This window comes from Bos indicus, chromosome 26 (genome assembly GCF_029378745.1).
Source record: "Bos indicus isolate NIAB-ARS_2022 breed Sahiwal x Tharparkar chromosome 26, NIAB-ARS_B.indTharparkar_mat_pri_1.0, whole genome shotgun sequence".
NCBI classification, from domain to species: domain Eukaryota; kingdom Metazoa; phylum Chordata; class Mammalia; order Artiodactyla; family Bovidae; genus Bos; species Bos indicus.
Genome location: NC_091785.1, coordinates 22,953,325 through 22,980,571, shown reverse-complemented (window position 1 = coordinate 22,980,571; position 27,247 = coordinate 22,953,325). Strand labels below are relative to the sequence as shown.

Below are 27,247 nucleotides of genomic sequence, written 5' to 3'. Positions count from 1 at the left end.
TATCTGCAAAGCGGGAGAAAAATTCCATTCCCTGTCTGTCCCCAGGGGGTATTAGATGAATTTTAAAGGTATAAAACCCTATGCAAATATTAAGGTTGTCCTTTTTTCAACAAGGTGACCTTTGAATTGTCTGCTGAGTTTCCTGTTTCACATCCCCTTTGTCTCCCTGTTTAGTCTTCCCACAACCCCTGGCAGGGCTGTTGGGGAGGCCCACCCTGGAAGAGTGCCCACTTTCCATGCAGTGACTAATGGGCCCATCCTCTTTCTTAGGCTAGAAGTCAATTTCACCCTGTTGGGAGTTGGGACCATTTCCTTGGAGGGTCAGTAACTTCACCCCAAGACCACCCACCCGTTCCAAGCCACAGAGGAGTCTGGGATCAACCATGGTGCTGAACCATGTGGTGGCTCTCCAGCCTGTCTGCACATTAAAATCACCCGAGGAGCTGCTCAATCAAACCAAGGCCCAGCCTCACTCCCGACCAATTAAATAAATTGGAATCTCTAGAGAAGGGGCCCAGCATCGGTGTTCTTTTAAAACTCCCCTATAGGTTCTACTACATCACCAGGGTTAAAGGCCATTATGTTAATGAAATGGATCCCGGCCTAAAGCTGCCGGCGACTCTAGGGAGTCCCCTCTGCAAGAATTCCATCCTCACCCCTTGAGCTCAAGCTTTTTCCACCCTGACCCAAGCACTTTCTCAATCCACAACCAGATCACTTCAGGAACCCCCGAAGACAGCCCCCAGGACTCCCAGAGCAGACAGCACTCCTGTCCCCCTCCGTGTGTCCTTTGTGTCTGACTGGCCCCCAGTCCGGCCCGCTGCCCCCTAGCCCCTGCCGCCGGCCAGCCGCTCACCGCAATTGTGGCACGCGAAGCCTAATCCCACGGCTGCCGGGAGCCAGCTGCCAGCCAGTGCGCCTGCGCGCGGGCCGCCTGTAGCTTCTCCAGCCTCTTCTTCCGCCCCTACCCAGCGATTGGCTCCGCTCGGCTCCTGGGACCGCAGTTTAGGCAGGTGCTGGAGCCTGAGGCTGTCGCCGCCATATTTGTTATGGGCCTTTGCCCTTAAGGATCAAACAGAGGATGTGCACGCTAGCCAAAAAAACGGGGCAGGTTGCCTGAATTCCTGACTCTCACCTCCACGAAGGCTTAATGTCACTTCAGTTCAAATCAACTGTTCTTCTGAGAGCTCCCCGTCCTCTCCACCCTCCTTCCTATTAATTCGGAGAATGAAGAGAGCTCAGTGCCTCCTTCAAGCCTTGTCATGTGACTGGATGCACAGCTGAGACAGATAAGGAGAGGGCAGTGGCACGACCTGGAACTCCCTGAAGCTGGACTGTGAGCCAAGAGTGGACACGCCCACCTCGAGCTGCTGTGGGCACCAGGATTCAGGTCACACGCACCAGACCCTGAGAGAGCAACCAAGCGGCCCAACCTCCTTGTACTGTTAATAGTAAAATATGGGCTTCCGCGGGTGGCGCTAGTGGTAAAGAACCCGCCTGCCAAAGCGGAAGACTGAAGACACGCGGGTTCGATCCCTGGGTGGGGAAGGTTCCCTGGAGGAGGGCATGACAACCCATTCCGGTATTCTTGCCTGGAGAACCCCGTAAACAGAGGAGCCTGGTGGGCTACAGTCCATAGGGTCTCACAGAGTTGGACACAAGTGAAGTGACTTAGCATGCATGCACACAATAGTAAACTATAAAGCTACTGAGCTCTTAGAATGTGCACTGTGCTGTGTTAAACACTCTGTATGCATTATCTTGTTGAGTCCTCACATTGTTATCCCTAGGAGGTAGGTCTTATTATCCCATTTTACAGAGGACGAAACTGAGGTGGGGAGAGATTCAGTGACTTTCACACAGCAAGCAAGCGGCCCAGACAAGCTGGAACACAGGTCTCCTGACTCTTAGGAGTCTTTCCTCTTCCTACCCCTTCCCAGGCCGTGAAAGTCAAGATTTGTTTTGCTTATTCCAATCCAGTGAGGATGTCCCATGTCTTCTCTCAATAGGCCTGTAAGCCTAGTTAGGTTTCTAGGCAGTCAGACAGCACAGACTCCAGTCCTACTATTTCCCTACCCTGGGATAAGGGGCAATGATCACGACTTTTTACTTCTGGGGGACTTGGGACTCAGTTCCCTGGCTCCACCACTTCTTTTACAGGAACCGTCATTTTGTGAGTCTCTGCTTTACTCCTTAGAGGGATTTTGTGGGCATTAAATGAGAAATAGGGGTGTAAAAGTTCTGTTGTCAACAGGAATATTAACCGTATCTTCCATCCTGACAACCTGGGTGGCACCCATTGCAAAGGGCACACCTGTTGCAAACAGTCCAGCACAAGAGCCTAAGTGTCCAGGGGTAGGGTCTCTTCACCCAGTTCCTGGAGAGTCCTAGAGGCCCCATGAACCTTGCCCCCAGCGTCCATCTCCCACTAGTCTGTCTCATTTTCCTCCTCCCCAATCCTGCCCTTCAGACCCTCTTCTTACCACCTGTATCCTCCCCGCCTTGGCCACACAGGCATCATCTCTCTTCTAAAGACTTCAAGCAATTGCTGAATCCCCTCATGTTCTAGAAAGCCCTCATTACTAGAATGAAGACTACCATTTCTCTCCCATTGCTACCCCTTATCCCTGTCTATGCTTTCCTGGCTGTGAGAATAGAAGGCAGGAAACCCAGCATTCAGTATGGACTCTGATACACTAGGTCCCCCATAAATTGACTAAAGGAGTCTTTCTGGCATCCCATCTCTAGAATGCATGCACCTTTATTTCAGAGCAACCCTGAATCTTGGCTTAGCCCTCCCTGGGTATCCAGTGGGGGAACAGAAAAATGGGCTGAGCTGCCAAGGGGTGAGAACTAGATGTGGTCTTACAGGGAAAGCTTTGGCCTCTGTATTGCACTTAATGCCCCATAGTTACACTTGGTGTTCCCTCAGCTTCTGACTTTATAAACAGTGTAACCAGTTACCCTTTTGTGTCAGCACCAGGCTTGTGATTATATCTGATTTCCTTCCCAGTTGTCAAGCACAGCGATAACAGGGAGGGGACATGTGGTACAACTGAAGATCATGTTGCCTTCTCTCAACTTGTATCAGAGTCCTTGGATGGTGGGAAAGAGATACACACTTTCCCTGAAATTCTTTCCTCCCTTGGCTTCCAACCTCTTTCATTTGGGTTCCACCATAGTCTCCTCCCACCTAACAACTCCTCAGTCCCCTTCCTTGGGACACATTTTTCCAGGGCTTTCTTAGTCAGAGAGAGGGTCCCCCAAATTTCCATTTTCAATACTCTTTTCATGTATTCACTTAAACTCATCAGGCCATACACTATATGGGGTAAGAGGGACTTCAAAACCAAGACTGCCTGTTGATGGGAATATAAACTCATTCAGGCACTATGGAAAACTGTATAGAGGTTTCTCAAAAAAACTAAGAATAGAACTACCATATGACCCAGCAATTCCCTCCTGGGTATTTATTTGAAAAAAATGAAAACAATAATTTGCAAAGATACATGCACCCCAATGTTCATAGCAGCATTATTTACAATTGCCAAGATGTGGAAGCAACCTAAGTGCTCATCAACAAATGAATGGATAAAGAACATGTGAGCCTATATATATATATATATATATATATATATATATATACACACACATATATGCTGTGTGCTCAGTCGCTCAGTCATGTTCTACTCTTTGCGACCCTTTGCACTGTAGCCCGTGGGATTTTGCAGGCAAGAATACTGGAGTGGGTTGTCATTTCCTTCTCTAAGGGATCTTTCTGACCCAGGGATTGAATTCCGGTCTCCTGTGTCTCCTGCATTACAGGCAGATTCTTTATCCATTGAGCCATTGGGAAAGTTCCGATACACACACATACACACACAATGGAATACTACTCAGACATAAAAAAAAGAATGAAATATTGCCATTTGCAACAATAAGAATGGACTTGGAATGTATCATACTAAGTGAAATAAGTAAAAGACAAATACTGTATGATTTAATTTATATGTGGAATCTAAAAATAAAACAAACTAATGCATATACAAAAAATAAAGACTCAGATATACAGAACAAATTACCAGTGGGGGAGAAGGAAAAGGGGAAGGGCAAGATAGGGGTAAGAGATTAAGAGGTACAAACTACTATATCTAAAATGAATAAGCTACAAGAATATATAGTACAACACAGGACATATAGTCAAATATCATAATAACTATAAATGGCATATAACCTTTAAAAATTGTGAATCACTATTTGTATACCTGAAACTTACAATATTATACATAAACTATACCTCAATTGCCCTCAAAAGGCATGAGTGGAACCCAACAAATTGGCATCCGTGATGACACAGTGTATGTAATACGGGCAGGGTAGCAGCAGCGGCTTTGGTAACTTCACTTACTACCTTTCCTTCATGACCAACTCACCTCCTATCTCCAGCCTGAATATAAAACTGCTGCTAGATAGTCTTCCCCAAATGTCCCACCAGAACTCGGCACTGTCTCAACTTCTGTCACCCCTTCGTGTTTCTTATCTCCAGGATCACCTTGACTACCCATCCAGGTGACCAAGCTAAAAACATGTGCATCCACCTTTACCCACCCAGGGAGTTGATTCCAGGTGAATCTGCTTCCATGTCTTTTTCATCCCTGCTCTTGTTCTGGTTGTCAGTTTTCCTAAACTAGGATGTGAACCTCCTCCAAGACTGGCTTCTAATCTTTCTCTCCCCAATCCATCCTCTACTTTGCCTGAAAAAGAGTCTCTGATCATGGGGGTCACTGATCAAAAACTACTCAGGTTGCTGTATTTTGAATTTTTTCATAAATTCTGGGGGAAAACACTCAGGGTGTATTGTTGATGCAAACAACAGAAGACCCACTCCACAGTATAATAAATATTTAAACTTCCAAAGGCTAACATGATGGTGCTTTGGTATAATTTTTAAAATGCCCATTTCATTGTGTCTTTTGTAGTTAAGTTTATATGAAGTAAACAAAACTGGTTACATATACAAAAAAAGACTCCATTCAAACTAGATTAAGCAGGAAAGGAATTTATTGCGGGGTGAGGAGAGGGAAGTTGGATAAAGCTGATCAAATATACAGATTTCCAGTTATAAGATAAATATATACTAGGGAGGTAAAGTATAACATGATGACCAAAGTTAACACTGCTGTATGGTATATCTGAAAGTTGTTAAGAGAGTAGACCCTAAGAGTTCTCATCAGAAGGAAAATAAAATTTTTTTTGTATCTATATGAGATGATGGATATTGACCAAACCTATTGTAGTAATTGTTTCACAATAAATTTAAGTCAAATCATTATGTTCTACACCTTAAACAGTGCTGTATACCAACTATATCCTAAAAAACTGAGGCGGGGGGAGGAATTTAATGGCTCACATAACTTCAAAGTCCAGGATTCAAACGATGTCATCAGGACTCAATATCTCCCTCTGACCTTTGGTTCCACTTCTTCTGCGATTCCATGCTGAGAGAGCATCGCCTTTGGATCCAGAACTGCATTCTTCCAGATTTCGGTCCAGGGGAGAGAGCCCTTCCCTCCACACAATAAGAGAACAGAGCCCTGGGCTTGGTTCCCATTGGCCCAAACTGAGTCACATGGCTAGCGTAAACTAGTCACTATGGCCAAAGGGATGTCAGTGATGATTGATCGAGCCCTAAATCACCTAGGTAATTTAAGGATGGGCTAGAACCAACTCCCCCAGAACCACTTTCCTAACAGTAGATAAGGTGTGGAACTCTAAAAATGTGGAGGCTGTTACTGGAATCAGGGTGAATAAACGCTGAGAAACTTGGCCTGGTTCTTATTTTTCTCATTTTTCCTTAAAACTACCCTCCGCCCCAGACCAGCGGTTTTCAGCAAGTATGTCAGAACATTAAAACACAGGCTTCTCATTGTCCCAGGCTTCAACTTGAGCTTGGTCTCACACTCTCATCTCCCACTCAGGGTGATCAGATCCCCATGGGGGAGAAAGGGGCAGTTATAAATAGAGTGCGGAGGTATATTAATTTTCCACTAATGGTCTAACAAATTACCACAGACTTAGAGGCTCTAAACAATACAAATGTATTATCTTACACTTCTGGAGACTGGAATTCTGTCTCATTAACTAAAATCAAGGTATTGGCAGAATTGCATTCCTTTCTAGGAAGAATCCATTTCCTTGTCTTTTCCAGCTTTCGGGCTGCCTGCATTCCTTGGCTCATGAGGCTCATGACCCTCTTTCGTCTTCAAAGCCAGTGACTCTTGAGTTTCCATCTTCCACATTTGACTCCTGTAATTACGCTGGACCAACCGAGATAATCCAGGATAACCTCTCTATTTTAAGGACTTTTAACTAACAACCTTAATATCATTTGCAACCTTAATTCCCCCTTGCCATGTAATGTAACATATTAACCAGACCCCAGGGATTAAGCCATGGACATCATGGGGGTGGGAGGCCTCCCCCAACAAAGACCACTATGTCCTGGGACCAGTTCTTTTTTTTTTTTTTTTTTGCCACACAGCATGAGAGATCTTAGTTCCCCAACCAGGGATCAAACCTGTGCCCCCTGCATTGGAAGCACGCGGAATTTTAACCACTGGACCACCAGGAAGTCCCTGGGACCAGTTCTTAAAGAAGACAGAGGGGGAGGCTCCCTTCTTGGAGCTGTTGGATAGGGAGTGTTAGGTAGATAACCTAAACCAGTCCGAGCTGCTGCTGTCACTAGGCCAATGGCCTGAATTAGACTTGAAAGAGTGGTGCAGTCAGGAATAAACATGACATCACCAGGCTGAGTGTGGGAGAACTTCCCAGAGGGTAGCTGGACTCTGAGGGATGCTGAAAATCTATGAGAAACTGTGGGGGTTAATGGTAATACTGCTTAGATTAACAGAGGAGGAAGGAAAGTATGATGGCCTGGCAGCCCAGCAACTAGGAGAGGGTATCCATTTTAAGCATCCAGCAACTATGACCCACTCCACTGGGGAAGAGAGCTGGAAGGACATGACCTGAACCAATGCGGACTGGAGCTCAGATAGTCCTCACCCCATGTGAATGAAGCAACCTTTCTGGCTTCACCCAAGTCGCTTCTGGGCTTTGGCATCAGTTGGACTGAGTTCAAATCCCACAGTGACAGTTACAGACTGTGAGAAGATGGGAAAGTGGCCTAACTTCCTGAGTCTCTGGTTCCTTAATCTATTCCATGAGAATGATATCACCATGTTCTTCATGTGGCTAATAAGAATTAGAAGTTCTTTGAAAAAAGTTATAAGCTCTTATGTAACATTCTAGAGGGGAGGATAGTCAGATAGTGGGAAAGCAGACCCAGTATAGATTGGTGATCATGCTATTACTGACAGTACAAGTCTTGAGAATTTTACCCTTAACATAACTAGCTATGTGAGTCTGGACAAGATATTTACATAAGCCCCAGTCATAGAATACATTCATTGTATACCAAATCTGAGACAAGCAGCTTCTTGCTATGTAAGGTGGGGAAACTATTAATACCTCATTTCTAGGGTTGATGTAAACTTTAAGTTAGATGCTCATAAGCAACTTGAACAAGGATGAGATGGTTGGATGGCATTGCCGACTCAATGGACATGAGTCTGAGCAAACTCCCAGGGATGGTGAAAGACAGGGAAGCCTGGTGTGCTGCAGTCCATGGGGTCTCAAAGAGTTGGACACGACTGAACCACGAAGCAACTTGATTCAGTGCCTGGTGAGGAGCTTAACTCAAATGCTGAATAACTCAATCCATCTGACTGGGAAAACGGGATGTGGATAACAGAGAGCTAACCTAATTGCAAAGGGCACTGGGATACCCTCACGGATGTTGTGTCTAAGTTGGGGCCAGCATGATTCCAGCAGGTTCACCCAGTGTAAACACAGACTGGCTGGCTTCTGGCAAGGTAAAGGTGTTTCCCTTTGCCTGGAAACCAGGAGGTGTGGCCGAGTCAGGGCATGAAGAACAGCAGATCAACTGAAAAGCGGTGGAGAGGAGCCCTGCTCCTGGATCTCTCTGGTTCCTCCAAATGCTGGGGGTCAGCTCCCCGAGGCTAAAGGAGACAAGTGAGTGGGGAGCTACCTGGAAGGGCATTTCAGGGCTGGGGCTTCAAACGGCCTTGAGTCCTTCTAGCCTGCTCGGAGCCTGGGCTTTGGGTCCCGCCCTAGGACAAGAGGTGACCTGGTAGCCAAACTCTTTAGGAAGAGTTCCCCAAAGCCGGGGGCACAATCGCAGGGGCTCCTGCTGTGAACCAAGGCCTGCGTTACTAGTCACCAGGATCTGCGGTGGACCTGAGAACAAAGCGCATCCACCTCCCCTACTCCAGGTCTGGACCAGGACAAGGCCCCAGGAACCACGCCGGCCGCCTGAACTTCAGACCATGTACGCATACTACTGCCGAGCGCCTGGGGAGGACATCTGGCCTCTACTGCAGCACCTCACCTACACCTACCAGCCCGCCCCTCTGCTGCTGCCCCCTATCCAGGCCCATAACTTCTGCAGCCGGCCCCGCGACCTGTGCGCCGGCGAGTGGGCTGGTCCGCAGGAATACCACTGCTTCCACTCCACCGGAGCGCCCCTGAAGGTCGCGCCGCCTTTTTGGGCCTTCCCGCCGGCCTACGCCGCGGCCCTGCGCCCGCCGTTCCCCGCGCCCGGCTACCTGGGGCCAGCGCTGCAGGCGCCCGCAGCCACAGGACAGGCGGCAGTCGAGAGCGGGGCGCAGTGGCCGGAAGGCGGCACCGTGCAGGCCGAACTGCGGTGGGGCCGTGTGGAGCGTGCGCTTGGCCCGCGCCTCGAGCTGCCGGACTCGGTGCGCCGGGAGCTGCGCCGCGTGTACGGCACATACCCGCGCACCAACGTGCGTGTCACCTACCGCGGCGGCGAGTTCCTGCTGCAAGGCGCGCCGCGCCTGCGAGAGCCCGAGTACCGCGTCAAGAGGGGAGTCCTGCGGCCGCCGGCCAGCAGCGACAGCGGGGACGAGAGTCCCGCGGGGGAAGCGGTGGAGCGCGGCCGCCTGAAGAAGAGGAAGGCTTGAGCTGGGGGCGCGCGAGGCCCGGCGGCAGGCGACTGTGAGCACGCGCGCCGTTCTCCTGCCGCCGCAGCTATGCGCTGGGGCTGGGTGCACCTGTCACCTGTACTTTTGCCTTTTTTTTTTTTTTAACCACCACCGGCTTGAGGCTCTTCCTTGATTTCAGGTTTTTGCAGGATGGTGGGGCGAGGGCGAAAAGGGATCATAGAGATCTCTGAGTGGGTGTCCTGTTACTCCTTCCTTCTCCTTGGACTTGGAAAGCCTGAGCGTGTGGTGGAGGAAGGGCCTGGACCCTCTGTTTCCTCCCTGCCCAACCCTGCCCTGCAATGAGCCCCCACGTGCCCTTTTTCGTCTCTTCTCTCCAGGAAATCTCCCCTAACTCCCCAAGCTGAGGGCCCACTTATTCGCAGCTTGTAAAGAAAAGTGACTGAAGTCAGGTGTAGGCTTTAAGATTGTTTTTATGTTTGGGAGTGGAGGTGGGGTTTCTTCATCTATGTAATGTGAGCTTTACTTCCCTTTTTGGGGTACAAGGTGTCAGGGATTAGAGTGGGAAACGTGTGCTTCCTCACTCGCCGGGCCCCACTTTCCCTTAACCAGCTGCCTTCCAGTGCAAGACGACTCTCTCCTGGGTCCTGAGCCCACCATCCACAGAGAGATTCTGAGGGCATCAGCTGTTTTATTGAGGTGTGGATGGCAAGCATGGCTGAGGAAGGGATCCCTAAGACACAGATTTAGGGCTGGCTCTGACATGAGTTTGGGTAAACTCCAGGAGTTGGTGATGGACAGGGAGGCCTGTTGTGCTGCAGTCCTTGGGGTTGCAAAGAGTCAGACTGACTGAACTGAACTGACATTTTTTAGACTCTCTGAGTCTCAGTTTACTCATCTGTTAAAGAAGAATAAAACTAACACAGCCTACCTGGAAATTTTACCAGGGTTGAAATCTAAGATGATGTCACATCTTGTGTCCCAATTCTTTTTAAACTTTTATATTGTGGGACAGCCGATAAACAATGTTATGATAGTTTCAGGTGAACATCGAAGGGACTCAGTCATACATATATTTGTATCTTGTCTCCTCCTTCTGCCTAACAGTCTTTAATAGGTTGAATGTGCACTATTCTAGGAGTTTGCTGGAGGATTAAGCCACACATCCGATTTTAACTACGGGTCTAGCCATACCACCAGATCTGACACCCAGGCTGTATGAAGTTGGTTCCTCATGGAATTGCTTTCAGTGAACTTCCATTTGTAGTTGGCCAGAAGATACCTGGGTATACAGGTATGTTACTGAAACTGTAGATCACTTGATTGAACACTGCTATAATTATGAGGTTCATGTAGAAGTTCTGTTAAACCTCAGCACTTGGTAAAGATGTTTCTCCTGATGAGTGGTTTGCTTTTTTTATCTTTGAAGCACCAAGGATCTCATAATTGATCATATTTTTCTCTTTGCCCTGGTTTCTAGGGAGCCAAATTTACTTAGCATCTTTTGTGTAAAACCTGGATCCTGAACTATTACCCCTAGTTTCAGCTTATTTTCCTTTCTTTCTTTTTGTAAATTATGGAAACACAGGGAGCTGTTGTAGTGTGTTAGGTCTGCTGTGTGATCTTGAGTGAACTATTTAATGTCCCTGAACCAATTTCCTCATCGAGAATGGGGATGATGGTATCAGGACCTATCTCATAAGATTATTGAGAAGATATCATGAAATCCTGCACACAAAATGTTTACCACAGTAACTGTCATATACTAAGTGCTCAAAGGTTAGTATTTGTTTTTATTTTTTTAGTATTTGTTTTTAAAAAGTAGTTTGCAATACAGAAATTTATAAAATAGAGAGTTAAAATCTGTTCTAATATTTTGTGTGGGCATGCTAAGTCCCTTCAGTTGTGTCCAACTGTGTGCGACCCTATGCACTGTAGCCCCCCAGGCTCCTCTGTCCATGAGATTCTCCAGGCAAGGCTACTGGAATGGGTTTCCATATCCTCCTGCAGGGGATCTTCCTGACCCAGAGACTGAACCTGTGTCTCTTATGTCTCCTGCATTGGCAGGAGGGTTCTTTACCACTAGAGGCACCCGGGAAGCCCATCACCCACAAATGATCACTGAGGTCCAATCTAATGTTTTTTTTACTATTTTTTTCTGTGCACCTAATATTAACTACATAAAAGGAATCGCAGTTTTGCTTGTTGCCTTTTACATTAAGTATATCTTGGACATCGTTTTATGCCAATGAACATGGTGTTACCTCATTCTTCAACAGTCTGTAGCATTTGGATTCTTTCCAGTTTTTAGCTATTAAAAATCCATCCAACAAATTTCTTGAATGCCTTTTATTTGCCAGGAACTATTGCAGGCCTTGAGGATATAGTCGTGAATGAGATAGCCATGGTAGTTTCTGTCCTTATGGAAAACATTTAAGCTGAGACCTGAAGAATATGAAAAAGCTAGCTGTGCAAAGAGAAGGGTGAGGGGAAGCCAGGCAGAAAGTATGGTGAATGCAAAAGTCCCAAGGAATGAAAGTCATCTTCACTGACTTGACAGGCATTTGAAAGCCCACATATGCTGGGCAGTATTCTAGGCACTGGGGCTCTAGGAGAAAAACAACTCTCTGCCCTCAATAGAGCTTACTCTAGAGATGTAATGTAGGGAAATGAAGACTGACAATAAGCAAAGGGGAATATACAATGCAGTGTCATACAGCAATAAGTGATGGGGTGCTGTTTTCATCAGGATACTTACGGAAGGCTTCTCAGAAGAGGTGACTCTTCAGTGGAGACCTAATAAAGACCTTTACAAGCCATTTGAATAGCTGGGGGAGAAAAGCAAGTACAAACACCCTTGGCTGGGGTGTCCTTGTCTGGTGAGTTAGTGAAAATGTAACAGTTAATGGATGGCGTCACCAACTCAGTGGACATGGGTTTGGGTGGACTCCGGGAGTTGGTGATGGACCAGGAGGCCTGGCATGCTGTGGTTCCTGGGGTCACAAAGAGTCAGACACGACTGAGTGACTGAACTGAACTGAATAGTTAATGAAGTTACAGATGAAGCTGGATCCTGTGGCATCTTGAAGCCATGTAGAAAATTTTGGATTTTTTTCCTTAGAGGAACATTATGAGCACAGGGAAATGTGATGAGATTTTTTAAAAATTATTCTGGATGATGTGTGGAAAAGAGACTATAGAGGGGCCACTGTAGAAATAGGGAGAACAGTTAGGAGGCATTTGAGAAATAAGCTGAGAGAGTGATGAGAAAATAAATGTCCTTGAATATGCATCTTTGTTCACAGATACAAGTGTTAAATTGTGGAATCTGAAACGTTAGAATTAGAGATTGAATCATTGAACAATGACACGCTAGTACCAACAAGCACAGCCAGTGCCCAGATCTTTGATTCTAAATTCCATCCTCCAAAAAAGGAACCACTCCCCTTGGGAAAATGGCTGATTTCAAGGCTGTGGCAGGAAAGGTACAAGATGAGCCTGGAACAACTTGTGCCAGAAATTAAAGGACTCCTCAAAAATATCAAAAGAACAAAGGAGCCAACTTGAAGGGACTTCCACTGACCAAATCAAGGACACTTTAAGCATCAAAACAGTCACAGTAACAGATTATAACCTACTGAATAAAATAAGGATTCCTAAGTCCATGCTAATATTAACTAAATAAATACATGTGACTGGAAAGCTCTCCTTATAGAAGAAGGAAAAATGAAACTAGAAAATTACCATTCCCAATCATCACAGTAATGACTGATTCAAGTGAGAATCATTTCTGGATACTAAAACTAATGGGTGAAAGTTTGATGAAAAACCTGATATTTATATAGTTTCAGATATGTTCCAATAAGATATTTATTAATTACAAATTTTAAAGTAGTAACCTGAAGAAAATAGTAACCTAATAGTATAATAGGGAAAAGTGGTGGGTAAACAGGTTAATAACCCCATTGCAGTAGTCCCTCTTAAACAAAATCTTTCTTATCGTTTTTTTTTTCTTTACCATCTTTTTTTTCTTACCATCTTTAATTAGGGTCTTTAAATTTTTTCTTTAATGGATACAAATTGACATCATGTGCTTTGGATATGTTAAACTGAAAAATACAACATCAAAAATTCAGTGGTAAGGCATAATCATGAGGAAACATAAGCCTAAATTGAGAGAAAATTGTTCGAAAATGTCAGTGTCATAACAGACAAAGGTTTCAAGTCAAAGGAGATGAAAGAGACATGAAAACTAAATGCAACGCATGATCCTCTTTTGGATACTAGCCTAGAACGAACATTGTTATGAAGGACAATGTTGGGACAAGTAGCAAGATTTGAATGAGGACTATAGATTAAAGAAAGCAATATGGTAAAAAAAAAAAAAAAGAAAGAAAGAAAGACTAATAGTCTACCATCAAATATTTTAGGAGTATCTTTAATGTTTAGATAGTATATTAGCAGCATGCAATAATTACATCATAAGTTCTCAAGCAGAGGCAGTCTATTGCAAGGACCTTCTTTGCTGCCAGTTATCATAGGCTGTTTTAAGTTAGAAAACTGAATAGCAACACTGAATACTGTAGAAATGCACTTTGCTCAGTAATACTTGAGTTGTTGCAATATTTGATTATCCATTTGGTTGTTACAGAAAAATTCTTAACTGTAATTGATGGTTGTTGCCATAATAGTATATTGCCTGTATTTCTACCTCTAGTAATGGGCTTTATGTGCTAGATTTTAATATCCTTGAGCCTGGGCAAGTGCACAAGTCTTTTTAAAAGAAACATGGTTTACTTGCACAAAACTGATCAGTTTTGAGAGATCGTAAATGCCCTTGAAGTGGTCTTTGTGGGTGTGAAACAAATGGTAAGAATTTGAATTGGTCCCTCTTATTATAGTATTGAAATTAAGTCTACTTAATTTATCAAGTCATGTTCATGCCCTGATTTTATATACTTGTATCTATCAATAAACATTGTGATACTTGAAAAAAAAAAAAAAAGAAAGAAAGGTTAACAGTTGGTGAATCTGGTATAAGGCTAAGTCAGAGTTCTTTGTACTATTCTGCCAACTTTTCTGTAAGTCTGAAACAATTTCTAACTAAAAATAGTGATAATAAGGATATTGAGTCTCTGGATCAAAAAGGATACACATTTAAAATGTAATTTGTCACAGATTTTATATTTTAATCTTAGAGATATTTTCTACATGCTGGTAAGCCTCCTCAAATCCTTTTTCTTTTCTTTCTTTTGAAACAAAGCAGGTTAAGTAAATCATGAATCTCCCACCATATAAAATGTGTTCTGAATCCCCTTCCTCTTCTACCCTCTCAAGCCCACTCTTAAAGTCTCTCAACTCTCCTCATCTCTGAGAATCCACATTGCTCACACACATTCTTTCCCTAAGGCCTCCACTTATGCCCTGGAAATGTCCAGAAGCTGCACATAATTTACCCCTGTCCCCCAGCCCCAGTGAGGGAGGAGGTCCCCAATTATAGACTTTTTGAAGGAAGTGCTGCCACTCAGCTCAGTCCAGCCTGCCACTGCTTCCAAACCCCCATGCTCCAGCCCTGTGGCTGTAAGGAAGCCCTGCAGGGAGTCCTAGATGCTTCTTTCTTTGATCTTTTCTTTGAACTTAACCCTTAGAAGCTTAGAACTCATAAAACATGAGAGCTGCCGGAGACTTTACTGTTTATCTGGCTCAACCTCCTCAAGTTACCTCGTGTTGGGAAACCAAGGCCAGAGAGGGGTGACTCACCCAAGGTCACACAGTAGTACTGTCCCTCAGTGGGGCTTGAGCCACCAAACTCTCATCCTGATGGCCTTCTCCTCCTGGCTTCGCCCCAGCCTTACCCAATCCTGGCATCTGGTTTAGAGCCCTTTGCCAATAAACCATGACTGACCAATTTTAAACCCTATCCCACCTCCCAACTGGGTAACTCACATTCTACTGAAAGGAGGGTAATAATCACAACAATCTTACACACTTAACTGAGCACTTACTGTGTGCAGGCACTGTGCTAAGCCCTGTACAGAAACTATCATTTAATTTTCACAAAACCTTGATGTGGATATAATTATTATCCCTGTTTACAGATGAGGAAACTGAGGCCTATAGAAATTAACAACTTACCCAAGGGTATACACAGAGTACACCTGGGAAATCTGACTGTGGCCTTTACATACAGGCCTCTTCATACATGAGACATGCTCAGCAAAATACAAGGAACATTTATTGAACAGCCACTCTGTGAGGAACACTAGACTAGTCATCACGGGGCTCATGAATCAAGCCCCACTGGAAGCAGAGTGTGGAGGATTTGTAGGACATCGTATGCATCATTGAGGCATTGAAGAAGCTTCTCGTAAGAGGCATCTGAGAAAGACTTTGAAGGATGTGTAGGAATCTGACAGTGATGGAAAGGAGGTGTCCTGAGAAGAACTGAGGAGGGGTCAGCACGAGTAAAAAGCATGGCAGAAGGAGCAGGGAGGAGCAGGGTTTCACTGGAGGACAGGTTATAACCAGGAAGCAGTGGAAGATCAGGCTTCAAAGCTAAGTGGAGGCCATACTTTGAAAGACTTTAACGGCAAAGTGAGGAGTTTTGGGGAGCCATTGAAGTCTTTGACAAGAGAGTGGCTTGAATTGAAGTTATTAAAAGATCGAGCCAGTGGCAGCAACTGGCTGATGCCCCGTGACTTCAGTATTGATGGTGTAGCACAGCCGGGCACCAGAACTGAGTCCCTAGGGCATTTGCTAGAGCTCACAGCCTATGGAATTCAGTTCTCAGAGCCAGGTGGCCAAAGTTCTCTTAACCTTGATGCTGCCCTCCTGCACTCTCTTCTGTGAATCTTTCCTCATCCCCAGGATGGGTCAGGTGAGAAACCTGAGATCTCAAGATTCCTCCTATTCCAGGAAGGGTCTGAGCTTGGAGCAGAAAATAGGGGTCCATTGCTAGAAGAGGCAAAGGTTCTCTCAATTCCAACAGGATACTGATATTAGATATGAGGGGTGGGGGCTCAGGGCCGTGGTAGAGATTCCATGCAGAATGGGTCCCGTCATCCCCTGTCCAAATGTGCTCCAATGGGCCTAGGGGTGGAACTGGATAGACAAGGGACTGGGGGAAGAGCTAGAGCATGTACACTGAGAGGGTATTTCTCTAGAGACAGGCCTCCTGAGCCAAACAAGACCCACAAAATGTGGATCCCCAAGATAGAGGCCCAGGAGTCCAAGCTCCCTGAAACCACTGCCCGCGCCCCTACACACACACACACACGCCTGAAATGAAGACAGGAAGTACCTGGTATAGATAAGGGAATGGAAGAGAAAGACTCCCCTGAAACACACTGTGACTTTCTAGAGAGTTAAACTGAGGACGGGGGTGCTATTCCCACTCAGGGCAGAGCTGCAGCCTGTCTCTGGAGAGGTAAAGGCAGGCCGGCAGGCTCAAGAGCCACCCTCCACTACCACCCCCAACTTGAGTTGAAAGAAACAGGTCTGCACTTACCCTTGAAGCCTCTCCTCTCCCTCCTGGAGCTGGATCTACAGTGATGCTCCCAGAGACTGCTCCTTAAATAGGCCCCGCCCCAGCCAACTCCCGCCCCCGCCCCATCCTGGCTCTTCTGAGAAAGGAGGAAGGTGTGGGAGGGCCGGGCACCCTGCCCAGAGAGCCCTTTTTGACCTCAAGCAAGAATGGGGACCCCCTTCTCCACGCCCCCCAATCTTTCAAAGCATCCCCTTCCTCACCTCAGTCTCTGACGAGTCCCTCCCACCCCTTGAAGCCAGCCGCCTGGGTTCTTTCTCTGCCCTTAATGTCTGGGAATCTGCCCTTTCTGCCTAATTCAAGCCCAGTTCCTCACTCTGAGATTGAATGGTGGGGAGCTGATGTGCTAGTGGAGGCTTTCAGCACAAGATTCTAGCTTTCCCCTTCAGCTTAGGAGGCCCAGCATCAGCTGCAGAATTCACTCATGGAATGGGGAGGAAGGGGGTATCAGTCTACCTCCTTCTACATCATGTGGCTTCAAGCTGCATCCAAAGCATGAGTGGAGTTTATTCCCATTCTGTGGAAAGATACTGAGACCTGAGGGAACAGAAAAATCAGGGGCTTAAGGCCCAGGCAGTGTGAATGTCACATGGGACTAGTGTTCCCTGGAGCTCCTGATTATGGTTTGTATGTGTCCCTGTGTCTGTGGTGGGCCCTCTCCCCAGCCCACCGTCTGTCCTCTGATTCCAGAACCCAACTCTTACTGCACAGAGTTGAGACCCTCCAGAATCTGAGCTGGGAATTGAGGGGCTCCCCCTAAATGGTCTTTCCCCAAAACCTCAAGAAGTTCTTTCCCATGATAAGTAGCTACATCCACTGCCATTCAAGAAACAGGCTGTTGGGAAGGGGGAAAGGTACAGTCTCAGGGATGGTCGCCAGGGTCTTGGGCTTGGAACCAGGGACAGCTCTACTGAGGAAACCTGGAAATTCCTGTAATGGGGGTGGTAGGGAGAGAAGAGGCATCAGTATTGTGCAATGGAGGGGAGAGGAGGACGGACTGGGGGCTGGGGGAGGGGAGCGACGGCTTAGTCTTTAGAGGCCTGGCAGCCATCCATCACCTCCTTCCCAGGGGCCTGCTTGGCCAGAGTTCAAAGTGGCTGTCACCCCACCCTTCATTAACCCCAGCAGCACCAGGCTGGCAGCAGCAGAGCTTTTATGGGAGACGCGACGCCAAAGTGCTCCCTCCTTCTTTCCCCAGCAGCCCACATCTTGCTCACTTTGAGGCCAGAGAATCCTGGTGGGGAGGTGGGAGGTTGAAGTGAGGGATAGGACTGGAATAGGGAGTGGTGATCCTCTTTTTCTCCATATTATGGCATTGCTTCTGTCCTTAGGAAATAGAGAATGGGACTTTCTACCTTGGACCATGAGCTCCTCAGCATAGTGACAATCTCTGGGCCCCCAGCACCTTACAGGGGGACTAGACCTGAAAAGAGGCTCAGCCTCGTGACTGGGAATGGGAGAGCTCATTCTTGAATGGAACTCCTTCCATCATGACACATTGAAGGACTTCTGGGAAGGGAAGGCTCTGGACTTCCCCCCTGGATAGCACCGGGAAGCTGAGGTAGCAGGAACAGAAAGAGGAAGCTGGGGCTTTACTGGGTACTGGGGTTCAGCCATCCTGTCCTAAATGAGGAGCCCTGCCAACATGGGCATTGAGGTACTGGCCTGCAGGCATCCTGCATCTGAGCTCAGGTGGGTCCTCAGAGCACCTGCTGCCCCTTCCCCCATCCAAACCACCCAAACTTAGGCCCTGTAGCCACCCTAATCTTGGGGAGACATAGCTGTTAAGAGAATGCATAGGGGCAGATATAGTCTTCTCTGGTGGCTTTGTGGTAATGAATCCTCCTGCCAATACAGGAGACGCAGGTTCGATCCTTGGGTTTGGAAAATCCCCTGGAGGAGGAAATGACAACCCACTCCACTATTTTTGCCTGGAAAATTCCATGGACACAGGAGCCTGGGGGCTACAGTCCATGGGGTCACAAGGAGCCCGAAACACATGCACACACTTTCATGGCGGGTAAGTCAGTACTTAAGAGTTATCTGGGCAACGTGTGGCCTATATAAAAATTGATAAACAGAAGCCTTAATTAAATAGACTTGGGAGACCAGAATGGGGAGTTCCCATGCCCTATGACAACATCAAAGACCTCCTCCTATTTGCTGACATAGGGAGCAAAATTTGCTGTCCCAAATGCTTCTCTTCAGCATGGGAATGAATTTAGGCTGATTATTTTTGATGGGTGACAGGGCTTGAATCTGGACTGGACACGTAGGAGGAGAGAGTGGGATTTGGGGAACACCAGGTCTAGGAGTATAGGGGCCACCAGAATTAACCAGTGAGCCACGGGTTTGTGGGAAGACGGGAAAAACAAGGAGAAGTCGAGGGGAAGATACAGGATTTGAGCGAGATTTGCGGGGCTCGGAAATAAGGTGGATGGGAATACACTGGGTTGGGCCAAACGTCCTTGGTCTGGGCAGACAAGGAACTAGGAGGGCATACAGTCAGTCGGTGAGACTCCACCCACGGCGTAATCTTCATGCCTAACTCCTCCCTACCCTCAAAAAAAAATGGCCGCCGCGAGAACCCTTCCAAAACCCTGAGACAAATGGGACTGGAAACAGAAGCCCCGCCCACTTATGGGCAATTGCCCTTCTTAAAAATGGCCACCACAGCGCTTCTGGAAGTGAACCGCTCTGGGCCCCGCCTTTGATCTCGTTGGTGGGGCTGGGGGCATGCGAGCTGCACCGCGCGGGACAAGTCGCCGGCGGCGCCCGACGGAGCAGGTGATTCCCCCTCCAGGCCCCGGCTCAGGGCTGGAAGAGTCGCGGAGAGCATTGACCCAGGGTACCCGTCCTGTGTGTCTCCCCACGGTACCCCCGGGGCCCGCCAGACCCCCATCTCTGAGTCTCGCCGTAGCCTGTATTAAGGCGCTTTTTAGCTTGCTCAGGCCTCCCTCATCGTGTCCCCCAGGGCCGCAAGCACATCCATGTGCCCTCGGGCCCACTATTCTGGATGCTTAGGGGTATCCCGCTAGCTCGTTTAGGGAGCTGCTGCTTCAGGGGTCGGCCATCATTGTGGCCCCACTTCCTGTACTCCCATCACCCCGCATTTATACTCCCGCCTGATTTTGGATGCCGGAGTCCCGTATACCCCTCGATCCCCTTGGTGCTTCTAAGAGCTGCATTGAGGGTCAGGGGACTATGATGTCCTCTGGAACCTGCGTTGTGTACCAGGGCCCCAGGAGCCGGGCTTCATAGAATCTGGGAGAAGCAGTGAAGACCTCGTTTCTAGACTCTCGATGCCCGGGGCTTCTTCCACTCCGCTTCCCAGGACTCCTCCCACATGGCCTACTGGTCTCCCTCCACCTGGGGCACATCCCCACCTGAAGGGAACAACATAGTACTTCTTTCCCCAGTTTCACTTAAATTTGTTTGGGGAGGGGAGGAGGCATTATGGAGCATCTGGAGAGTTCAGGGCTGTGCGCTCCCGGAGATGCTCCCAGGCCACCTGGCCAGTGAGGATGGGGCAGTCATTGTTGGCTCCAAAGGGGAAGTGAGTCTGCAAAGTGAGGGGCAAAGGGGCAAAGACATTCTGAGTGGGGAGAATGGTGTGAGCAAAGATTCTGAGGTAGGCAAGAGGCCTAGCCAAGTAGGAGAGGAGGATCAGAACATAGGTTGGGGACAGACCCTTTGCATCATGAAAGGTGGTGTAGTATGGTGGTTAACAGTGAAAGTTTTGGAGCCAGACTGCCTGGGTATAAAGCTGCCATTAACTTCTTTTGTGACCCTGGGCAAGTTACTTAACCTCACAATGTGTCCATTTCCTTTTGGGTAAATGGGATAATATGATATATTAGTATCTATATGTTAGGGTAATTGTGAGGATTAGGTAAGTTAATACATGTAAAGAGCACAGAACAATCCCTGGCAGATCTTAAGCAGTCATCCATGAGTGCTAAGTCATTTCAGTTGTGTCCGATTCTGTGTGACCCTATACGACCCTATGGACTGCAGCCCACCAGAATTCTCTGTCCAGGGGATTCTCCAGGCAAGAATACTGGAGTGGGTTGCCATGCCCTCTTCCAGGGGATCTTCCAGACCAATGGCTCGAACCCACCTCTGTTTGTTTAGTGCCACTAGGGCCACTAGTGCCACCTGGGAAGCCCTGTAAGCAGTCAGTAAATGCTAAATATTATTACCTTCATTAGAGGTATTCAAACAAGACTCACAATAGGATGTCAGTCACATTTCATGGGTGCAGCTAACCAGTGAACCCTGATTTGGAGCCCCCAGCATGTAATGGGGTTCTGAGGGCTATATCCAGAATTTGAAAAGTCTTGGGGAAATCCTGTTCTGACCCTGGAGAAGCCTGGCTGTTTGGGCTGCAGCTTCCCCAACTTAGGGACTATGAGGAGAAATATTAGGAGAAGGTGCTGGGTAGGAAAGGAATGCCAGTGAAGCCTAAGGAGTGGAGAAGGGTGAAAGAAAGAACTGGCAAGCTTTGAAGGCTGGGGAAAGTTTGGGCAGCCCAAGAACAGGAGGAAGGGGGACATTCTGTTAGGAAACAAGCCAGAGCAAAAGCTCAGGGCAGGAAGACTTTTATTTGAGCACAGTGAGGTGTTTCCCATGAATAACTTCTTGGACCTTGGCTAGAAGCTAGGCATCAGCCACATCCCTGAGAGCTTCTTCCCTAGAAGCTTTCGTGCAGCATCCATGGACCTTGGTCCTCGCAGAGGTTGGCAGACAACTGCTAGCAGCCAGGAGTGGTATAACCTGGGGTGGATGTTGGTCTCCACAGGGGGCTGACTTCTTGGGGGAGCAGCATGATGGATCTGGTATGCCTGGTCTGAGCAGTTACACTCCTCGCCAAGGCCCATACTAGGGTCTGAAGCAAGAGGCTGGCCTCCCCTGGTAGGATAGGGCTTCTCAGTTCTGCTGTCCCAAGTGACCCTGTACTGTCACAGCAACTCTGTGTTACCAGTCAGGGGACCAGGGAACTGTGATCATAGATGGCAGCCCTATCTCAACCCAATTGGAGGTCTTGACATCCCCCCATTCCCAAAGTAGCCCCTCGAATATACACTCAACTAGAAAGTCCTGGATTTATCTCTTGACTACTACAGTCAAGCCAGGTGACTCTGGGCAAGTCATTAAACCCACTGAGCTTCAATCTCTTCATTTGTGAAGTGGGAAGTAACTTTATTGAGTGTACATTGATCAGTAAACCAGGTGTGTAGTCTCTACGCTCATGAAGCAAGTGGAAGAATCATTACACATTGCCCCAGTAATTTTTTAAATTATAGCTATAAAAGGTGTTGCTAAATAAGGAAAAGTGTAGTCGGCAGTAATGGTGTAAGATAGAGACCAAACCAGTTCTAGAGGGTCAGGAACAGCATCCCTTGAAGGAAACTGTAAAATGAAACCTGAGAGGTAAGAGGAGTTAGCAAGTGAAGGTGTGGATGCAGCAGGTTACCCAGGCAGAGGACACAGTTCATGAAGAGACTCTTGCCATGAAAAAGCTGGAGTGCTGGCAAGGTGAAAGCAAGCCAGGGTGGAGGGGAGTGATCTGGGTGGGGAGGGGGGCGGGCAGTGGTACATGACGGCTGGAGAGACAGAGGCAGGAGTAAGGCCCTGAACTGAGGGCCACAAAAAGAATCTGGACTAATCTGGAAACAGGAAATCATGGATAGATGTTATGCAGGAAGAACATGATTTTTTGTAAAGATTGTACAGCCATGATGTTTGTGGAAAATAGGTTGTTGGCGGAAAGATGGTGGTGAGGAGAACGACTGGGAAACTTGCAGTTAAGACAAGAGATGGAGCTCAGTGGGAGGAGAGATGGAGAGAAGTAGATATGTTGAGAGATAATGGTCAGGGCTTGGTGACTGATTGGATGTGGGAAGGCAGACGGTAGGATGGTGTCAGGGATCCTCACAGCATCTGGTCTCAGACTTGTGGCAGGAACAGCTGGGTACATGGACAGGTATACACAGGGGACAGGGACAGCCTTGGAGGAGTAGACAACTTGGGAGAATGTCAGTTTGGAACACGTTAAGTCATCCCCGTGGAGGTGTCAGAGAGATAGATGTACAAGTGCGTAGCTCAGAGGAGGAGGCTGGACTAGAGAATTAGACATTTGGGAATTGGTGACATGGAGTTGGAACAAGAAGATGTGGGCCCAGATGAGATCTTCCAGAGACAGAGGGTGCAGACTGAAGAAAGAGGAGAAGCAGCTTTGAGCCTGAGCTTTGCTGCCACAGTTAGAGGGGAAAAAGAGGAGAGGGGGCAGGGATGGCCTGAGAAGTAATGGCTAGGGAGGTGGAAGAGAAACAGGAGGACGTGATGCCTCCTAGACCAATACTGATGCTGCTGAAAGGGCAAATATGAGGTGACAGTATAAGAAATGGCTGTTCTCTCTTTCTTGATAAAAAATGGATAATATTGGCAAATTCATATGGTTCAACCTAATTAGACCAATTAGGGCTTCCCAGGAGCTCAGCAGTAAAGAATCTGCCTGTAACACAGGAGATGTGGGTTCAATCCCTGAGTTGGAAGATCCCCTGGAGAAGGAGATGGCCACCCACTCCAGTATTCTTGCCTGGGAAATCACATGGACAGAGGATCCTGGAGGGCTATAGTCCATGAGGTTGCGTAAGAGTTGAACACAACTTAGCCACTAAACAACAAAAACAATTAGACCAAAACCTGAAAACAGTAACTCCTGACCTTAGCCTGAGAAGATTTGGTAGAGATGTTGGAGCAGAAGCCAGACTGAAGCTGGGGAGAAGTGGCTAGCATGGAGAATAATAAGGCAGCAGACTTGACCGGGACCTGGTGACTGACTGACTGCAGCAGGTGGGGTTGAGAGAGGGTGAGGCTCAGGGTAACCCCCAAGTTCAGGTTTGGCAGCTGAGCAAGTTGTGTCAGCTAGTGAAACAGGAGGAGGTACCTGTTTGGAGGAGGTATACACAGACGGAAAGGATATGGTGAATTGGGGGTAGGTGCTCCTGAGTCTTCTAACTGGGATAAGCTGACATTTGGACCTGTGGATCTGGAGCAGTTTGTTGCCACCTGTATGTTCTTGACTACCAAATACAGACTTTATGGAGTCAAAAGCATGTAAGCAGGATTGAAACAAGTCAATAAGTATTTATCAAGCACCTACTAAGTGCAGGCATTTTTCTAAGTGCTACTGCTACTGCTACTGCTAAGTTGCTTCAGTTGTGTCCAACTCTGTGCGACCCCAGAGATGGCAGCCCACCAGGCTCCCCCGTCCCTGGGATTCTCCAGGCAAGAACACTGGAGTGGGTTGCCATTTCCTTCTCCAATGCATGAAAGTGAAAAGTGAAAGTGAAGTCGCTCAGTCGTGTCTGACTCTTATTGACCCCATGGACTGCAGCCTACCAGGCTCCTCCATCCATGGGATTTTCCAGGCAAGAGTACTGGAGTGGGGTGCCACTGCCTTCTCCCTCTAAGTGCTATGCTAAGTCACTTCAGTCGTGTCCGACTCTGTGTGACCCCATAGACGGCAGCCCACCAGGCTCCCCCGTCCTTGGGATTCTCCAGGCAAGAACACTGGAGTGGGCTGCCATTTCCTTCTCCACTCTAAGTGCTAGGGCTATACCAAAGGATAAGACAAAGTCCCTCCCAACTCCCTCTTCTGGAAGCTTATGTTTTATGGGGGAGGAGAGACAATAAGCAAATAAACATAAAAATAACATTAAACTGTAGTATATGCCATGTAGAAAATAAAGCAGAGAAAGAGATTGGGGAGTATGGGGAATGCTTATTTTTGGTAGGTTAGTCAGGGACAGTCTCTCTGGAGGCAGCATTTGAGCAGAGCCCTGGCAGAGGTGAGGGGATGAGCCATGTGGATATCTGGAAGAGATAGGCAGGAAGAAGCTGGGCGAGTTTGAAGGACCCCAAGGATGCTGGTGGAGTGAGCTAGGAGGGAGTGGTGAGGTTGGAAGGTAGGCAAAGGCCAGATCTTCTAGGACGTCGTAGGCCTTGGGAACGAGAATGGACAGCCTCTGTAGATAGCCCCAAGCTGCTGGAGGGCAAGGACCAGGCAGGGAGATAGAATTCATGAAAGACTTCCTCTTCTATCTGGGCCCCAGAGCCAGAAAAGCCCCTTTGTCTGAAGGGTGGGTGGCCCATTCTGGGTGGGGGGATGGCTATGCTCAGTCCTGAGGCCTGCTCCTTGGGGGGCTGGACAATGGGCCCCTTGTGGCTGGACTTGGGGGCCCAGTGGCCCTCTCAGTGATGGGATTCCTCAGCCAGGAGGCATGTGACCTCAAGACCTTGGCGTCTTCCCAGAAGATCTGGGCCTACTTCTGGGGAGTGGGGTGGGGAGATGGGGAGAGATCAGGGGGAGGGAGGAGGGAAACCTCCACTCTGAAAACTTTCTCCTGAGACAGTGTCCTGTCCTGTCTCAGGCTGGAGGAGGTGGAGAGAGAGGGAGGCGGGGGGGCTGTGGCTCTGCTTGAGGGAGCGGGGGAGGACCAGAGAGTTGGAAGCTACAGGCAACTTCAACAAATGGTTTCCACAGCAGGGCAGGAGGGAGGAGCTGGCTGCCCCCGGACCTGGTGGGCAGGGGCAGGCAGAAGAGGGCCTGACAAGCCTCCATCTTGTATCCCTTCAGCAGAGGAGAGAGCATGGAGCTGGAGAGGATTGTCAGTGCAGCCCTTCTTGCCTTTGTCCAGACGCACCTCCCAGAGGCCGACCTCAGGTAGGAGCTGCTCTCCTAGAAGGGTCATGCTTGGGCCAGTGCTGGAGTAGCTGGGCAGGACTCTGGACCCTGGCCAGTGGAGAGACTGGGGTGGGAAGCACTCAGCCCTGTTCCTGAGATGTGGAAGGGCTGAGTATGATCTGCTGGTGTGGCCTTGCCTCTCATCCTGTTCCCGTCACCCTTGTTGAACAAAGGGGAGACCAGATCTCTGAGGAAGGGGGAGGGTGGGATACTCTCCAGGCTTCAGGCTTGAGGTCTGCCTCATCGTCCCCAGGAAGCCAGGAGCTGGAGTCCCAGGCTAACAGGGCTTGTCTTTTCCCTTCCTGCAGCGGCTTGGATGATGTCATCTTTTCCTATGTGCTCGGGGTTCTTGGGGACCTGGGCCCCTCAGGCCCATCAGAGGAGAATTTCGACATGGAAGCCTTCACTGAAATGATGGAGGCCTATGTGCCTGGCTTCGCCCACATCCCCAGGTGGGGCCTGGCTGGGGCCAAGAGGACGAGGGGGGCTGGCAGATGGTGGAGGGTGGTAGAGTTGTCCTTTAACCACCCTCCTGGTCTTTTCAGGGGTACAATAGGGGACATGATCCAGAAGCTCTCAGGGCAGTTGAGTGGTGCCAGGAACAAAGGTGAGCCTGGGAATTGGGCCCCTGGGTGACTCAAACTGCCTCCTCCAAAGCCCTGGCAAACCTGTTGCTCTTTCTGCCCCTTTAAGAGAATGTGCAGCCACAGAGCTCCGAGGTCCAAGGTCAGGTATCTATCTCCCCAGAGCCCCTGCAGCGGCCCGAAAAGCTCAAAGAAGAGACGATGTCTTCTGCTGGGGACACCCAAGATGAGGTACTGGTAGAGGAGGGTACCAGTGAAGGAGCTCGGGGGGCTGGAAAGGAGGAAATAGTGCCTTTTGTCAACATTTATGCCCACAGGCAGCCGGCCCTGAGGAAGAGCTGCTGCCAGGGGTGGACGTACTCCTGGAGGTGTTCCCCACCTGTTCAGTGGAGCAGGCCCAGTGGGTATTGGCCAAAGCTCGAGGGGACTTGGAAGAAGCTGTGCAGATGCTGGTAGAGGGGAAGCAGGGGCCTCCAGCCTGGGATGGCCCCAACCAGGTAACCTCTGCTAGACCACCCCCCCCCCCTTGTAACCTCAGCCATGCTCCAGCTTAGTGTTAAGCCCCTGCCCCTAGCCTAGCCCCATTTGCTTCCCCTGCTGGTACCCTAGGCCCTACACCTGGCTTCTCTCTGCAGGACCTGCCTAGGCGTCTCAGAGGCCCCCAAAAAGATGAGCTGAAATCCTTCATCCTGCAGAAGTGAGTCTGGGCTGGGCAGGGCTGGGACCTTTGGGGTCTTCCCAGGGTGGCAAGAGCTTCACCCAGCCAGTTTTTGGCAGGTACATGATGGTGGATAGTGCAGAGGATCAGAAGATTCACCGTCCTATGGCTCCTAAGGAGGTGAGACAATCGGGGTCGTGGAGCGGGCACATCTGTCTCCAGGCTTCTGCTGCTCACTGCCTGATTGCCTGACAGGCTCCCAAGAAGCTGATCCGATACATCGACAACCAGATAGTGAGCACCAAAGGGGAGCGATTCAAAGATGTGCGGAACCCTGAGGCTGAGGAGATGAAGGCCACATACATCAACCTCAAGCCGGCCAGAAAGTACCGCTTCCACTGAGGCACTTGCCAGACTCTGCCCGAGCCATCTAGGCACAGATCCCAGAGGGATGCAGGAGCCCTACACACGACACAGGGCCCGCCCTAACTCCTGTCCCCCTTCCTTCCCAACTTCCTTGCTCTACTGTGTTAACCTCCTCTTGGAGCTGCCACAGGCACAGTAAAGGTAGCCCCAGGAAGATGTGAGTGCATTCTGGTCATTTCATAGCTGGGGTGCTGGAATACTGTGTCTCTCCCAACTTTACATCCCCTATCTCCAATAGGGCAGCGG

The 27,247-nt window shown here is 48.5% G+C and overlaps 3 protein-coding genes across 14 annotated transcripts in view; 2 read left to right on the top strand and 1 right to left on the bottom strand.

Moving 5' to 3' along the window:
• MFSD13A (major facilitator superfamily domain containing 13A) overlaps positions 1-16,582 on the bottom strand; it is a 30,759-nt gene extending 14,177 nt beyond the window's left edge. For 3 of the 7 annotated variants that reach the window (XM_070780729.1, XM_070780725.1, XM_070780726.1), the window contains exon 1: positions 857-1,097. The gene's annotated coding sequence lies outside the window, so the exon portion shown is untranslated. Of the gene's footprint in view, positions 1-856; positions 1,098-1,135; positions 1,240-16,545 lie in introns of those variants that run through there. The other 4 variants (XM_070780727.1, XM_070780730.1, XM_019952852.2 and 1 more) reach the window with 4 other exon arrangements.
• C26H10orf95 (chromosome 26 C10orf95 homolog) lies at positions 8,001-14,051 on the top strand. Of its 2 annotated transcripts, none has more exons than XM_070780737.1 (3): positions 8,001-8,091; positions 8,352-10,332; positions 11,788-14,051. In XM_070780737.1, the coding sequence occupies exon 2, from the start codon at positions 8,406-8,408 to the stop codon at positions 9,057-9,059; it is 654 nt and encodes a 217-aa protein (XP_070636838.1). In that variant the 5' UTR covers positions 8,001-8,091; positions 8,352-8,405; the 3' UTR covers positions 9,060-10,332; positions 11,788-14,051. The 2 variants fall into 2 exon arrangements, with proteins under 2 accessions (XP_070636838.1, XP_070636837.1); XM_070780736.1 differs by having other exon boundaries at positions 8,001-9,093; positions 10,177-10,332.
• Positions 16,583-19,219: 2,637 nt separating the features above from the next.
• On the top strand, positions 19,220-27,155 carry CUEDC2 (CUE domain containing 2). Of its 5 annotated transcripts, none has more exons than XM_070780733.1 (9): positions 19,220-19,368; positions 25,229-25,312; positions 25,642-25,785; positions 25,879-25,940; positions 26,027-26,148; positions 26,235-26,414; positions 26,553-26,614; positions 26,695-26,755; positions 26,831-27,155. In XM_070780733.1, exons 2-9 carry the CDS (start codon positions 25,239-25,241, stop codon positions 26,975-26,977), a joined length of 852 nt encoding a protein of 283 aa, XP_070636834.1. In that variant the 5' UTR covers positions 19,220-19,368; positions 25,229-25,238; the 3' UTR covers positions 26,978-27,155. The 5 variants fall into 5 exon arrangements, with proteins under 5 accessions (XP_070636834.1, XP_070636833.1, XP_070636836.1 ...); XM_070780732.1 differs by having other exon boundaries at positions 19,225-19,368; positions 25,226-25,312; XM_070780735.1 differs by having other exon boundaries at positions 19,251-19,429.
• The last annotated feature ends 92 nt before the right edge of the window (positions 27,156-27,247 follow it).

What these genes read in the sequence shown, in the direction of transcription:
- CUEDC2 (XM_070780733.1), top strand. Translation starts at nt 25,239, where the DNA reads ATGGAGCTGGAGAGGATTGTCAGTGCAGCCCTTCTTGCCTTTGTCCAG. An exon ending in GGCTTCGCCCACATCCCCAG is followed by an intron (nt 25,786 to 25,878) that starts GTGGGGCCTGGC and finishes TGGTCTTTTCAG; the next exon opens with GGGTACAATAGGGGACATGA. An exon ending in GTCCTATGGCTCCTAAGGAG is followed by an intron (nt 26,756 to 26,830) that starts GTGAGACAATCG and finishes ATTGCCTGACAG; the next exon opens with GCTCCCAAGAAGCTGATCCG.
- C26H10orf95 (XM_070780737.1), top strand. Translation starts at nt 8,406, where the DNA reads ATGTACGCATACTACTGCCGAGCGCCTGGGGAGGACATCTGGCCTCTA.